This window comes from Sinocyclocheilus grahami, unplaced genomic scaffold, assembly GCF_001515645.1.
Source record: "Sinocyclocheilus grahami isolate Dianchi unplaced genomic scaffold, SAMN03320097.WGS_v1.1 scaffold662.1, whole genome shotgun sequence".
Classification (NCBI taxonomy): domain Eukaryota; kingdom Metazoa; phylum Chordata; class Actinopteri; order Cypriniformes; family Cyprinidae; genus Sinocyclocheilus; species Sinocyclocheilus grahami.
In genome coordinates this window covers 537,618-548,947 of record NW_015505841.1, presented here as the reverse complement: position 1 = coordinate 548,947, position 11,330 = coordinate 537,618, and the positions used below count along the sequence as shown (strand labels likewise).

Below are 11,330 nucleotides of genomic sequence, written 5' to 3'. Positions count from 1 at the left end.
TTGCATCCTGTTTTTCTTTGCAATAAATGGTGAGTAATCTCATAAATTGAAAACCTTGAATTTTCACAAGATTAATATGTAGATAAAAAAATCCTAAATTTTAGAACACATTCACATTCAGGGATTACCTAACATAAAAGGGTTATATTGCCAAAAAAAAAAAAGTTAAGCAATCATCTATTGTCAGTTGATCAGAGGCCTTTCTTCAAGAGCCATGCAAAGTCGCTTTGTTAATAGAATAAATAACTATGGTTTGTTTGTTTTTTTCATTATGAAGCATCTGAGGGACCAGAACAATGAAATCAGTGTTTCTGATTGGAGTGCCACTGTCTGTTGTGGATAATTTTTTTTATCACATATTGCTGGTAATTTACATTCATTCAATTAAATGAGAAAATAGATAGATACTTGATTAGTAATTGGCTGGTTAGCCCTTATCTGAAGGAATCGATCACATTGTAAGACTAGAGGAATCAGTTTAAGGCTCAAAGCGTCAGAGTGTGGCTGCTCTCAGTGAACAACGCTTAGATAGTCCTTTAGTAGAGTGTTTCCCAACTCTGTTCCTGGAGGCATGGCAGCAATACACTTTTTTTTTTTACGTTTCCTTATCAAACACACCTGAATCAACTCATCAACCCATTAGTAGAGACTCCAAAACATGAAATAGATGGGTCAGATTGGGGAGATATCCAAAATGTGTACTTTTTGGTGTACCTCTAGGAGCAGGGTTGGGACACGCTGCTTAGTTCAGTCTTTTAAGAAATTTGCCTAGGGATCTCCTACTACAGTGGTGTCCAGATTGGTCCTGGAGGACCACTGTCCTGCAGAGTTTAGCTCCAGCTTGCCCCAATACACCTGCTTGGAGGTTTCTAGCATGCCTAGTAAGACCTTGATTCGCTGGTCCAGGTGTGTTTAATTTGGGTTGATGCTAAACTCTACAGGAGAGTGGCCCTCCAGGACAGAGTTTGGACACCCCTGTCCAACTAGGAGCTCTGGGCAACATAGATCCCAGGGTCGCAGAGGCACTGTCATTTTGCATTATTGACACTATTTTCCTAATTAATGCTGTTCAGTTGCTTTGTCACAATCTGTATTGTTAAAAGCGCTATATAAATAAAGGTGACTTGACTTGACTTGACTAAAACCCTCCACCATGTTAGGGTGGTACTCCAAGCAGGGCTTGGATATTCATGGATATTATTCAGAAATAAGTTCAGGATGCGTTAAAGGAATGGAGGGTACCTAGTTTGAGAGTTATTTGTGGAAGATTCTGATCTTCAGGGACTTTCAGTATTTATGTTACTAAGTAAAACATGCTCCTGGATCAGCATATTTTGTTTTTGTCCATTACGGTCCAAAAACATAGACCTAACCATATCCTTAAAGCTGACCGTACCCTAAAATCAGAGGTAAATGATAGCTGAATAACAAGGGTGTAGATGCACCCTTATCCCTCAAATCAACAAGGATGTTAATCCAGGAACATGTTGTACTTGGTGAAATCACATTGACCTAAAAGGTGGATAGCCAGAGGAGGCTTGGAGTCACTGCTTCTCTGCATCAAAAGGAGCTAGGTGGTGAAGGCATCTGGTCAGGATGTTTCCCGGAATCCATTATGTGGAAGTGTTCCAGGCATGTCCAACTGGGAAGAGACCCTGGAGGAAAACCCAGGATGCGCTGGAGGGAATATATCTCCCAAGTGGTCAGAATGCTGCCAAAGATGTAACATCATCCTGTCTGAAAGAAACCTAAAGACTGGGATATAAATCTGTGTGCAAATTCCAACTAGGAGTAGGACAGTCCTGCGCTAGGGTAGATGAGAGTGATGAGGAAAATGTGTGATGGTCTCTCCTTCCCCGTGGCCACAGGGATAGTTCTGGCTCCCTAAAGCTCAAGCTAGAGTAGCTCCTCAAAGACCGCAAAAGTAATTTTCATCTGTTTATAAATTGGCCTACTGATCAACTGAATGCTTCAAACTTTTTTGACATAGTCCTTGATATGGACTTTTTGTGTTCTGATATATTAAATAAATATATTAAATAGTCTCCTTGTGTCCACTAAGTAGTGCATATGCACTATGATTTTCAGGAAACAGTCCGGACTAACCAGTTAGTTTCTCCAACAGTGCATGTACTATAGTAGTTACATCATTGTTCAGGCTGAACACAAGAGTCTGTTATAGTAAAGGAGGACCATTAATAAGCATGGAGTTGATGTGGCTTTCAACTAGCCCTGCAGAGAGATGGAACCATATACAGATGACATTCAAATGACAGTAGGACTAAAAATTGTTTGAAAATACAGTTCAGATGCTGTCTTGATGTTACAGTCTGCCTACAAGCAATTACTTCACCTGTAAGTAATTTTGGATGAAGAAAAAAAAGAAAAGCTAAATGAACAAATACTCATAAGCATGTGGGAGTGCATTGGATTGCTTTCGTTCCATTAGTCAGAGACAAAACCTGATGAAACCTGAATTTATTATATCTAAATTCAGTATCCACCAGAAAAACTGAATCCAAACCCAAAATGTTGGAATGGTCAAAAAGTAGACGATACCCCTGAGCAGTTAACAGTGCTTTATTTATACACAATACATGATGGAGAGATAACCTTACTCTTTCAGCATTTTTTGTTTTTCTAATTGATACATCAGGTATGTTTGCTATAATCTAGAGCACCACAGTATGCAAACAACAGTAAAACTATGCAAAAGAAAATGGCAAGATTCAATTTATTAACATTATTACGGTATACAACAATGTTTATTAATCTAAGATGATGTTCATTTATAAATATAGTGCTATTCATTGATAATTCTTGTTGGTTCATAATATTAATTTATACCACTGTAAATGTTACAAATGTATTAGTATACATAGAAATTAATATAAACCTAGATGAATATATTCTGTAAAACAATAAATCATTGTTACTTCATGTTAGCTATTGCATTATGAACTAATGTTAAATTAATGGAACCTTACTGTAAAGTGTTACCAAAAAAACACATGTATGTCACAGAATATATGTAAGGAAATTTGGCATGTGCCAAAACATGCATCACATTTCTTGAATCGAGAGATCAGATAGATCGACTGACCATTTGCAACAGTGAATAAATTCAAAACTACATTTCTGCTGGAAAGAAGACATCAACTCTGTCCTCACTTGAGGAATCCCCTCAACTGGAAACAGCTATATTGTATATGTATGAATCAAGCAGAGGTCAGAATTTTGCTTAGAATTTATTAGCAACGTGAAGAGCAGACATGGCCAGCATCACTAAACACAAATGGGTTTTAATAGCAGGCACAAAGACGTCCGTTTCAAGAGAGTTTAGAACACGGACTCAAATTAAAGGACACTTGAAATCCAACTCTTGATGTTGATGTAACTGTAATGCTGATGACCATGGTGGATTTCACAAATTTAAATAACTTTCATTAATGTATCCTTGTGTTTAATGAAACTCTTTAAATATACAAGGCATTTTACTGGTACACCTTTTCACAACACTATTTACAACCGGTCAAGACATTCATATTAACCTGTAATAAAGCTCTTGATACAATTCCATTAGTTTGTCTTCTTACAGTTTTTCCACCATCTGTCCAACACTTCAAGTAAATATAATTTGACTTTTGAGGACTCCCAATAGTGAGCACTAGCCAGGGAAGAAACTCTGACTCATTGAACACTGATATTTTGCTGTGCCCGTCCATATTTTGACACCTGGACAAACATATTGCCAGGCCAAAAACAGCAATGTGTTTTCTTCACCTGTCCAATGCTGATGCATGTGAGCTCTGAATTTCATGGGTTTTAAGACATTCAAAATGTTTGGTACAAACTGGGAAGAAGTTTATGAATTTCATTTTTAAAACTGTGATTTCTCCTATTGCAACATATACCATGATCACATTCTCCTCTCGTGGGGACTGCCATATAATAAATGCACTGTATTAACAAACAATTACATACATATATTACATTATTATAACATTTAGTTACAATCATGTCTCAACTGCATTAATGGCAGTATTTCCATAGCATGGAAAACTGTGAGGTGTGACTTAATGACATTCTGTCATTGAATGGCATATATATATATATATATATATATATATTTTTTTTTTTTTTTTTTTTTTTTTTTCTGAAGTATTGTATTTGTTCTTCAACTGAAGCAATGGATAAAAGAATAAACAGAAAATAAAAATAATATAAGAGCCCCAATAATCAAATTTAACACCATTGTACAAATAACTTACATAAACAATAAAAAATATAACTTACAAAAGTATAACACTCTCAATAAATAGTTCTACTATGTACACTTTTATATGTTGCTAATAGACGCAAATCACTAACATACAGAACGATGGAAGCAGCAAACATTACAGGCATGAGGTACAGCAAGAAATCCTATGGTGCTTACAGTAGTGTGTCAAACAGCCCAATGGCAACTTCATTTAACAAGCCAACAAACACTCTCAGATCTGTATGCTTTGAGGGATTACTGGTGTCTAAAATAAAGCAAAAAGGATGAGTATTTGGCGTAAGTGCACTCAGAACTGGTTTGGTGTATTGGATTGCTGATTTGCACATAGTGATGGAGAAACATATAATAAGTCTGAGAAGAGTGATTAAAAAAGGAAACATTAGGCAGTTAGCCGGTACATTTCTGAAAAAAAAAGCATTGACTGACAGGCCTGCTAATCACAAAACCTGTCAGGAAAGTGGCAAGTTACTTGATGTTTGTGTTAACTTGGCGACATGGTTGCTGATCAGTTTTGCTGTCCATCTTGGCAATAAATGCTGACTAATGTTATCTCGAGTACAGTTACATGATTTAAGGTAATAGTAACTTCATACACTTGTTCTCCCAAGAATATATAGCAAATCAAAGGTTTATACATTATTATTATTATTAATACTATTATTATTAGAATTATTGTACTCTCGTGCCCTTTTTATTATTTTTTTTATTTTTGGTGTTGAAGTTCCTTCATCATCATCTTCATCATCATCATCATCATAACAACAACAATAATAATAATAATACATACTTCAATCTAACTCACAAAATGGCTAATTAAAAAATAATAATAATAACATCCGAACAAACAAACATACATACATATAACGACCCATTTAAAGTCTTAATTTTCATTTAAATATTTAAATATTAAAGCCAGTTTTCCATTATCCCAAAGGTTTGTTCAGACAGGGCATATCAATCCACTAACATGTTTCCACATGTCACGTTACGACAAAACCAGACGTGAAGCAAGTGGAACCACAATAATTATCAGTAATCACAGAGGCATACGATAATATCATACAGTAAAAGGAAAATCAAACATTACTAATTTCACCACAAACACATATTCCCTCCCAAATTGTCCTGCCTAACAATAGCAGCGATTTTAGAAGTTTTAACTTTCGTTCGACTGGCTACCGAAAAAAGCGCAGCAACTGAGGTCATTAATACAAATACTGACTACTGGTACATAAGATTATGTATTACTTTTTTTTCCTTTTTTAATTTGATATTTTCTTTAGAAATATAAATGACTGCACTCGTAACACCACAAGCACAATAAAAGAAAATATTGACTTCAGCATCTGGTCATGAAGTCTTTATGCCTCATACATGAGGACTCAACACTAAAAAAAAAATAAAAAAAACACAATATGGTTGTCTGACTTTCTTCCAGATGTTGTTTCTTTTTTTCCCCCTTAATCATAAATGTCATAGTAACTACACTTTAACTACCATATATCTACAATTGCACAAAATGATGCCCATTATTAAAACAGCAGGCAAAATAATCTTTAATGCATGTTTTCCATGCCAATAAAACAGCCAATGTTCAAGAAGCCATTTTCCTTAGCCTTGGCCCGATTGCACTAAATTAATAACTTCAAGGAGAAGAAGACAAACCTTATCAGAAATGTTTTGTTCAATTTATCTGCATAAGCGTGAAATTTTGCACCTGGCAAATTCTTCAGCAGGTGAGTACCACAGTAACATTATACTTATTTATTTACCATGTGCTTCAGTATTATGGCTTGTGGCATTTTGAACGAACAGCCGATATAAGGGGACATCACGATAGACCAAGGGGGTTAAATTCAGCTCTTCCTAAAGAGTTTAACTACAATCCTAATTAAACACACCCGAACCAGCTAGTCAAGGTCTTTAGGCAGGTGTTTTGGAGTAGGGCTGCAATTACAGTCTTCAGTACACACCTGATACAGAGAGTCAAACCTAGAGATGCAGACATTAGTGAAAAACTAGTTAAAACATTTTAAGGCCATAAGGGGAAGAGGTTTGTTTGAAGAAGTTGTTCACAGTTGGTAGCCAAATATTACACAAAATAACAAATACATTAAACATATATAGAGGCTGCTTAAGTTCATTTTTTAAAGCATTAAAGGAATAGTTCTCCCAAGAATGAAAATTTGCTGAAATTTTACTCCCCCTCAGGCCATGTAGATGGGGTTGTTTCTTCATCAAAACAGATTCTGAGAAATATAGCATTCCATCACTTGATCCTCAATGGATACTCTGCAGTGAATGGGTGCCATCAGAATGAAAGTCCATACAGCTAAAAAAAAAATCACAATAATTCACAAGTAATCCACATGACAGTCCAACAATTAACATCTTGTGAAGCCAAAAGCTGCGTGTTTGTACTAAACAAATCCATTAAGACGTTTAAACTTCCTACCATTGCTTCTGGTTAAAACATAGTCCATAATCCATAACTGACTGCCTGTATTAGTCCATAAACCATAATAATGCTTCCTCCAGTGAAAAGTCCATCACCTGTTGTGATGGAAAAATCCACCCACATTTTAGAGCTGTTTTGGACTTTGTCAGTCCACTCCCGTGCTGATGACTTTTTTTTTCTTACCAAAGACATGTATGTTTTTGTATTTTAGATGAAAGCAATGGTTTGAAGTCAAAAACATACTGATAATGAGCTGTTATTCACTACACAAATGTTAATTGATGGACTGGAGTGGTGTGGTTTACTTGTGGATTGTTGTGATGTTTTTATCAGCTGTTTGGACTCTCATTCTGACGGCACCCATTCACTGCAGAGGGTCAATTGTTGAGCAAGTTATGGAATGCAATATGTCTTCAAATCTGATGAAGAAGCAAACTCATCTACATCTTGGATGGCCTGAGGGTGAGTACATTTTCAGCACATTTTCATTTTTGGGGAAAAAGTAATAATCATTAAAGTGATTTTCCTTTTCTCTCTTTTTCACTCTGATTTTGAAATCTGATTACGATTTTGCATATATAAAGTAATTCCGATTACCATTAAGCTAAATTGTTTTCTTTTTTTCTTTCTTTCTTTTTCTTTTTTTTGGCAAAAACACATACAAGTGGTTAACAAGTTGGCACATGTGCAGTAAGTTACCTTTGAAACATTTTTGACTGGCAGCAGATTCACTGAGATTTGAAAGAGTGCGTAAGAGTTTCTATTTGTCATCATCATTCATATTACATAATCATGGTCAATTTAATAATGCAAAGCACCGCAGATGTACCTCAGCAGCAGTCCATAGTACTCATGCAGTCTTCTGAAGCTGATGGGTTTGTGTGAGGAACAGACCAAAGGTTAATCTGTTTTTAGTTGCTGAAAATGTTCCCCTCCAGAGCTCACAAATACCTTCCATGCTTGCGGTCAGACTGAAATATGGCACGTTTGGACGTCACACTACGCTTTGATGTCATTGGATCTCATGTGTGTTGAAACCAGAGAGTGGAGAATGACATGCGAGATCTGCAGCAGATGGAAAGATTTTCAGTGAATATTCACTTTATTTTCAATCTCTTCATCACACAAGACCTGTATGGCTTCAGAAGACTTGTATGGAATACTGTTTTTTTAATTGAACTGTCATTTTATGGAAATGAGGTGCATATTTTATGATTTTTTTTTTAAGTATTTCATACAGACAACAAAAAATGAGTAAATTATAGAATCTTCAGATTTTAGGTGAACTAAGCATTTCAGTTAAATAAAAGGTTTATGACAATGGCCTCTACATTCAGGAATTTGTGTCTATTTTGCATTCGGACCAGACGAGTTACAATTCAGCAATGGCCCGGAGCTTTAATGGGAGGTCTTCGGTCATGGATGGTTATATTGATCAGAGGTAAGTATTAAGGCAGACTGACGGCACACTAGATCATGGCCTGCATATTCCTGTTGTCTGTTGTCTGACTAATTAGCAGCAATCGTAGCAGCAACAACAGCAGCCATGCTAAAGAAACCAATTCATTCTCACCATATTTATGCACAGATCTATCGGTGTGCATTTTAAATCAACCTCAAATTGCAATTATTTCATAAAAGAATGTAAATAGTGTGCGACGAGACCTGCAGCTCTTCCCCATTGCGCATTTATGTTTGATAGATTTGCATCGTTTCAGGAACATTCAAATAATCACTGATTAGTCTTTAAAAACAACCCACAATCATGTGATTACTCTCCCGCCACCCGTAGGGTCCTTGTTTTGGGACCCAGTCTGCTTCTATAGGGACACAGGTGAGGGCGGAAACGCCACGCACCACCTTCCTGGGATGACTAAAACAAATCAAGTCCCCTAAACGATTTCGAGAGTGCGTTTCTTCTTTTTCTGGCTTTGGTCAAATCAGTATGGTTCCCTTGAGATGCCTTGCTTTAATTTTTTGTAGGAGTTGTGAGAGATCTACAAATGGCATAAGGCCGGGAGACACCAAGCCGACGACGAGCGACAGTCGGGCTAGTTTGTTTGGTGTGTTCCACTCGTCGGCTCTCGTCAGGCTCACGTCGGCGACAGTTTGCCTGATTCAACATGTTGAATCGGCGTCGGGGCCGTCGGCATGAGTGAGAGCTCTGATTGGACGTTCAGTTTAGCGAACGAGTCAGTGCCCGAGAATTAAAGCGAAAGTGATGAAAACTAGCACGTAAATGAAGGCGGTACAGATAGAAGGCTGTTTAAATGTTACGTCATCTTTCCCAATCAATCTAATACACAAAAATTATCAATGTTACTGATATTCAAATTATTGGTGTGTTCGAGCGCAGCTTTTTGGTCCGATGCTGCTGACATGAGGCGACAACACAGTCGGCTTCCGTCGCCGCTAGTTCTTTGAAGTCGGCTTGGTGTATCCCGGCCTATACACAAACCAGCTTTGGTCCTTTGTGGGGTCTTGACATTGGGATCCTTTTCCAAATGTGGTGTAAGAGATAGCAGGTAGACTCGGACTTGGAAATGATGAACAGCTATAAGAGGAGAGGTACAACTGTGAAGCAGCAGCATTTCTGGGAAGAAGATCTCATCCTGTCCCAGTCTGTGCACTGGGTTGGTGGAGCGTGTTAACCAAGTGAGTGCAAGTGCTCTCCCTTTCGGTTCTCCAAGGCGTTGAGGTCCCGACAAGCGCACTCTCTTCGGATGTCACAAGACATGGGGAACGGAATCACCTTGAAGGAGAAAAGAAACACATGTTAAAACATACAAACCAAAAGGTTCAGAGTAGAGACCCAGAGTAGGTTTTCACAGTGATGCCATTGAAACAGAGGTGTCCAGTTTCTTGAAGGCCACTGACTTGCAGAGTTCAGCTTCAACCCTAATTAAAAACACATGAATCAGCTAATTAAGGCCTTCAGACTTACTAGAATCTTCCAGGCAAGTGTGTTGGAGCTGGTTGTAGCTAAACTCTGCAGGATATCGGCTCTCTAAACACCCGTTTCATAAAACAAAAATTTTTAGTTCCTCAAAGAACCGTCCAATGAACATCTCCTAATAGAACAATGTTATTTTTTCTTCATTTGAAGAACATTTTAATCTGAAGAACTTTTTTCCACTATTTGTGGGTTGGAAAGGTTCCTGGATATTAAAGGCTTTGGAAATATTGATGCCAACAAACATCCTTTATTTTTAAGAGTGTAATGACAGCTTGCATCATTGGTCAAGACGTCTGGACTTGGCACTGACTTGAAAAATTGATGAGCTCCATGGAGGGATTGAAAATATAATTTGAATGTTGTTTGGCACTTCACGTCACAACTGAATGCTGGCAGAACATCACTGACACCAGCTGCTGCATAGCGGCCTCCCTCGGGACAGGCCTCAGCTGCTTTTCAGGATAAAATGCATCTCCAGTCGCTCAAAACTAGGACCATATGTGCAGTTCACATTTGCGCATTCACGGAACCATTTGTCTTAGCCTCAGCGACTGAACAGACTGATTTGTTCATGGCGTGAATTCATATGCAAATTTATATGCACAACAAAGTGGACTTTCTAATTCATAGCATCGATTATGAAGTAATATCCTGCCTTTTTGTACCTAAAAACAGATGAGGGTTTGAGTCAAGGCCAAAGTGGAGGCACTTCAGTATGAAATCGGGCTGCAGAGACATTAGCAGGTTGATTCCCTTGAACACTGCAGACATTATTCATGTTCATAATGCGAGCAGGCAATTAAACTCATGTAAACCAGAATACTGTGATTAAGTTAATGTGATTATACTCATAATTAGAGTAACGATAATTGCAGTAAGGTACGTGGAGTACTGCTATTATACAAATTATCTTAAACCTTCTTCAATTAAAAAAAAACAGTCCACCACAGTGTACAAAACAATTTCCCTGGCTAGAAGATAAACACTGAAACTAATATTGCAATAATATTTAATTACACTGTGGTCATCATCACTACAGTCGACAACTGGAAAATGGTGCTGTTTGCATTTTTATGAAACGATAGCGAGTCTGTTATGCTGATGATATTCAACTATATATCTCAACAAGACCAGATTAAACTTCTAAATTATCTAAGCTAACAGAGTGTGTTAAAAATGTAAAAGATTGGATGACCAATACTTTTCTCCTATTAAATTCGGATAAAACAGAGATATTACTTATTGGACCAAAAGACAGTACAACGAATCTCGTGGATTACAATTTGCAACTAGAAGGATGTACTATTACTTCCTCTACAGTAAAAAATCTGGGTGTTATATTAGATAGCAACATGTCTTTTGAAAATCATATTTCCCATCTTACAAAAACAGCATTCTTCCATCTTAGAAACATTGCCAGGCTACGAAACATGTTACCTGTTTCTGATGCAGAAAAGCTAGTTCATGCATTCATGACCTCTAGACTGGACTATTGTAATGCACTGCTAGCTGGTTGTCCTGCATCTTCAATAAACAAGCTACAGATAGTCCAAAATGCAGCGGCTAGAGTCCTTACCAGGTCAAGAAAATATGATCATATTACCCCAATTTTACAGTCTCTGCACTGGCTACCT

The 11,330-nt window shown here is 37.3% G+C and overlaps 1 protein-coding gene and 1 long non-coding RNA gene across 2 annotated transcripts in view; one reads left to right on the top strand and one right to left on the bottom strand.

Annotated features, from left to right (window-relative positions):
* The first annotated feature begins 827 nt into the window (after window positions 1-827).
* Window positions 828-11,330, top strand: part of LOC107558865 (uncharacterized) — a 14,039-nt gene continuing 3,536 nt past the window's right edge. Inside the window, exons 1-2 of the long non-coding RNA XR_001605533.1 lie at window positions 828-977; window positions 1,433-1,435. This is a non-coding gene — a long non-coding RNA (uncharacterized lncRNA). The remainder of the gene's footprint in view (window positions 978-1,432; window positions 1,436-11,330) is intronic.
* The window catches only part of pappaa (pregnancy-associated plasma protein A, pappalysin 1a), a 129,311-nt gene continuing 126,936 nt past the window's right edge, over window positions 8,956-11,330 (bottom strand). Inside the window, exon 23 of the mRNA XM_016242556.1 lies at window positions 8,956-9,492. Coding sequence (XP_016098042.1) covers window positions 9,388-9,492 — 105 coding nt within the window. The 3' untranslated portion in view covers window positions 8,956-9,387. The remainder of the gene's footprint in view (window positions 9,493-11,330) is intronic.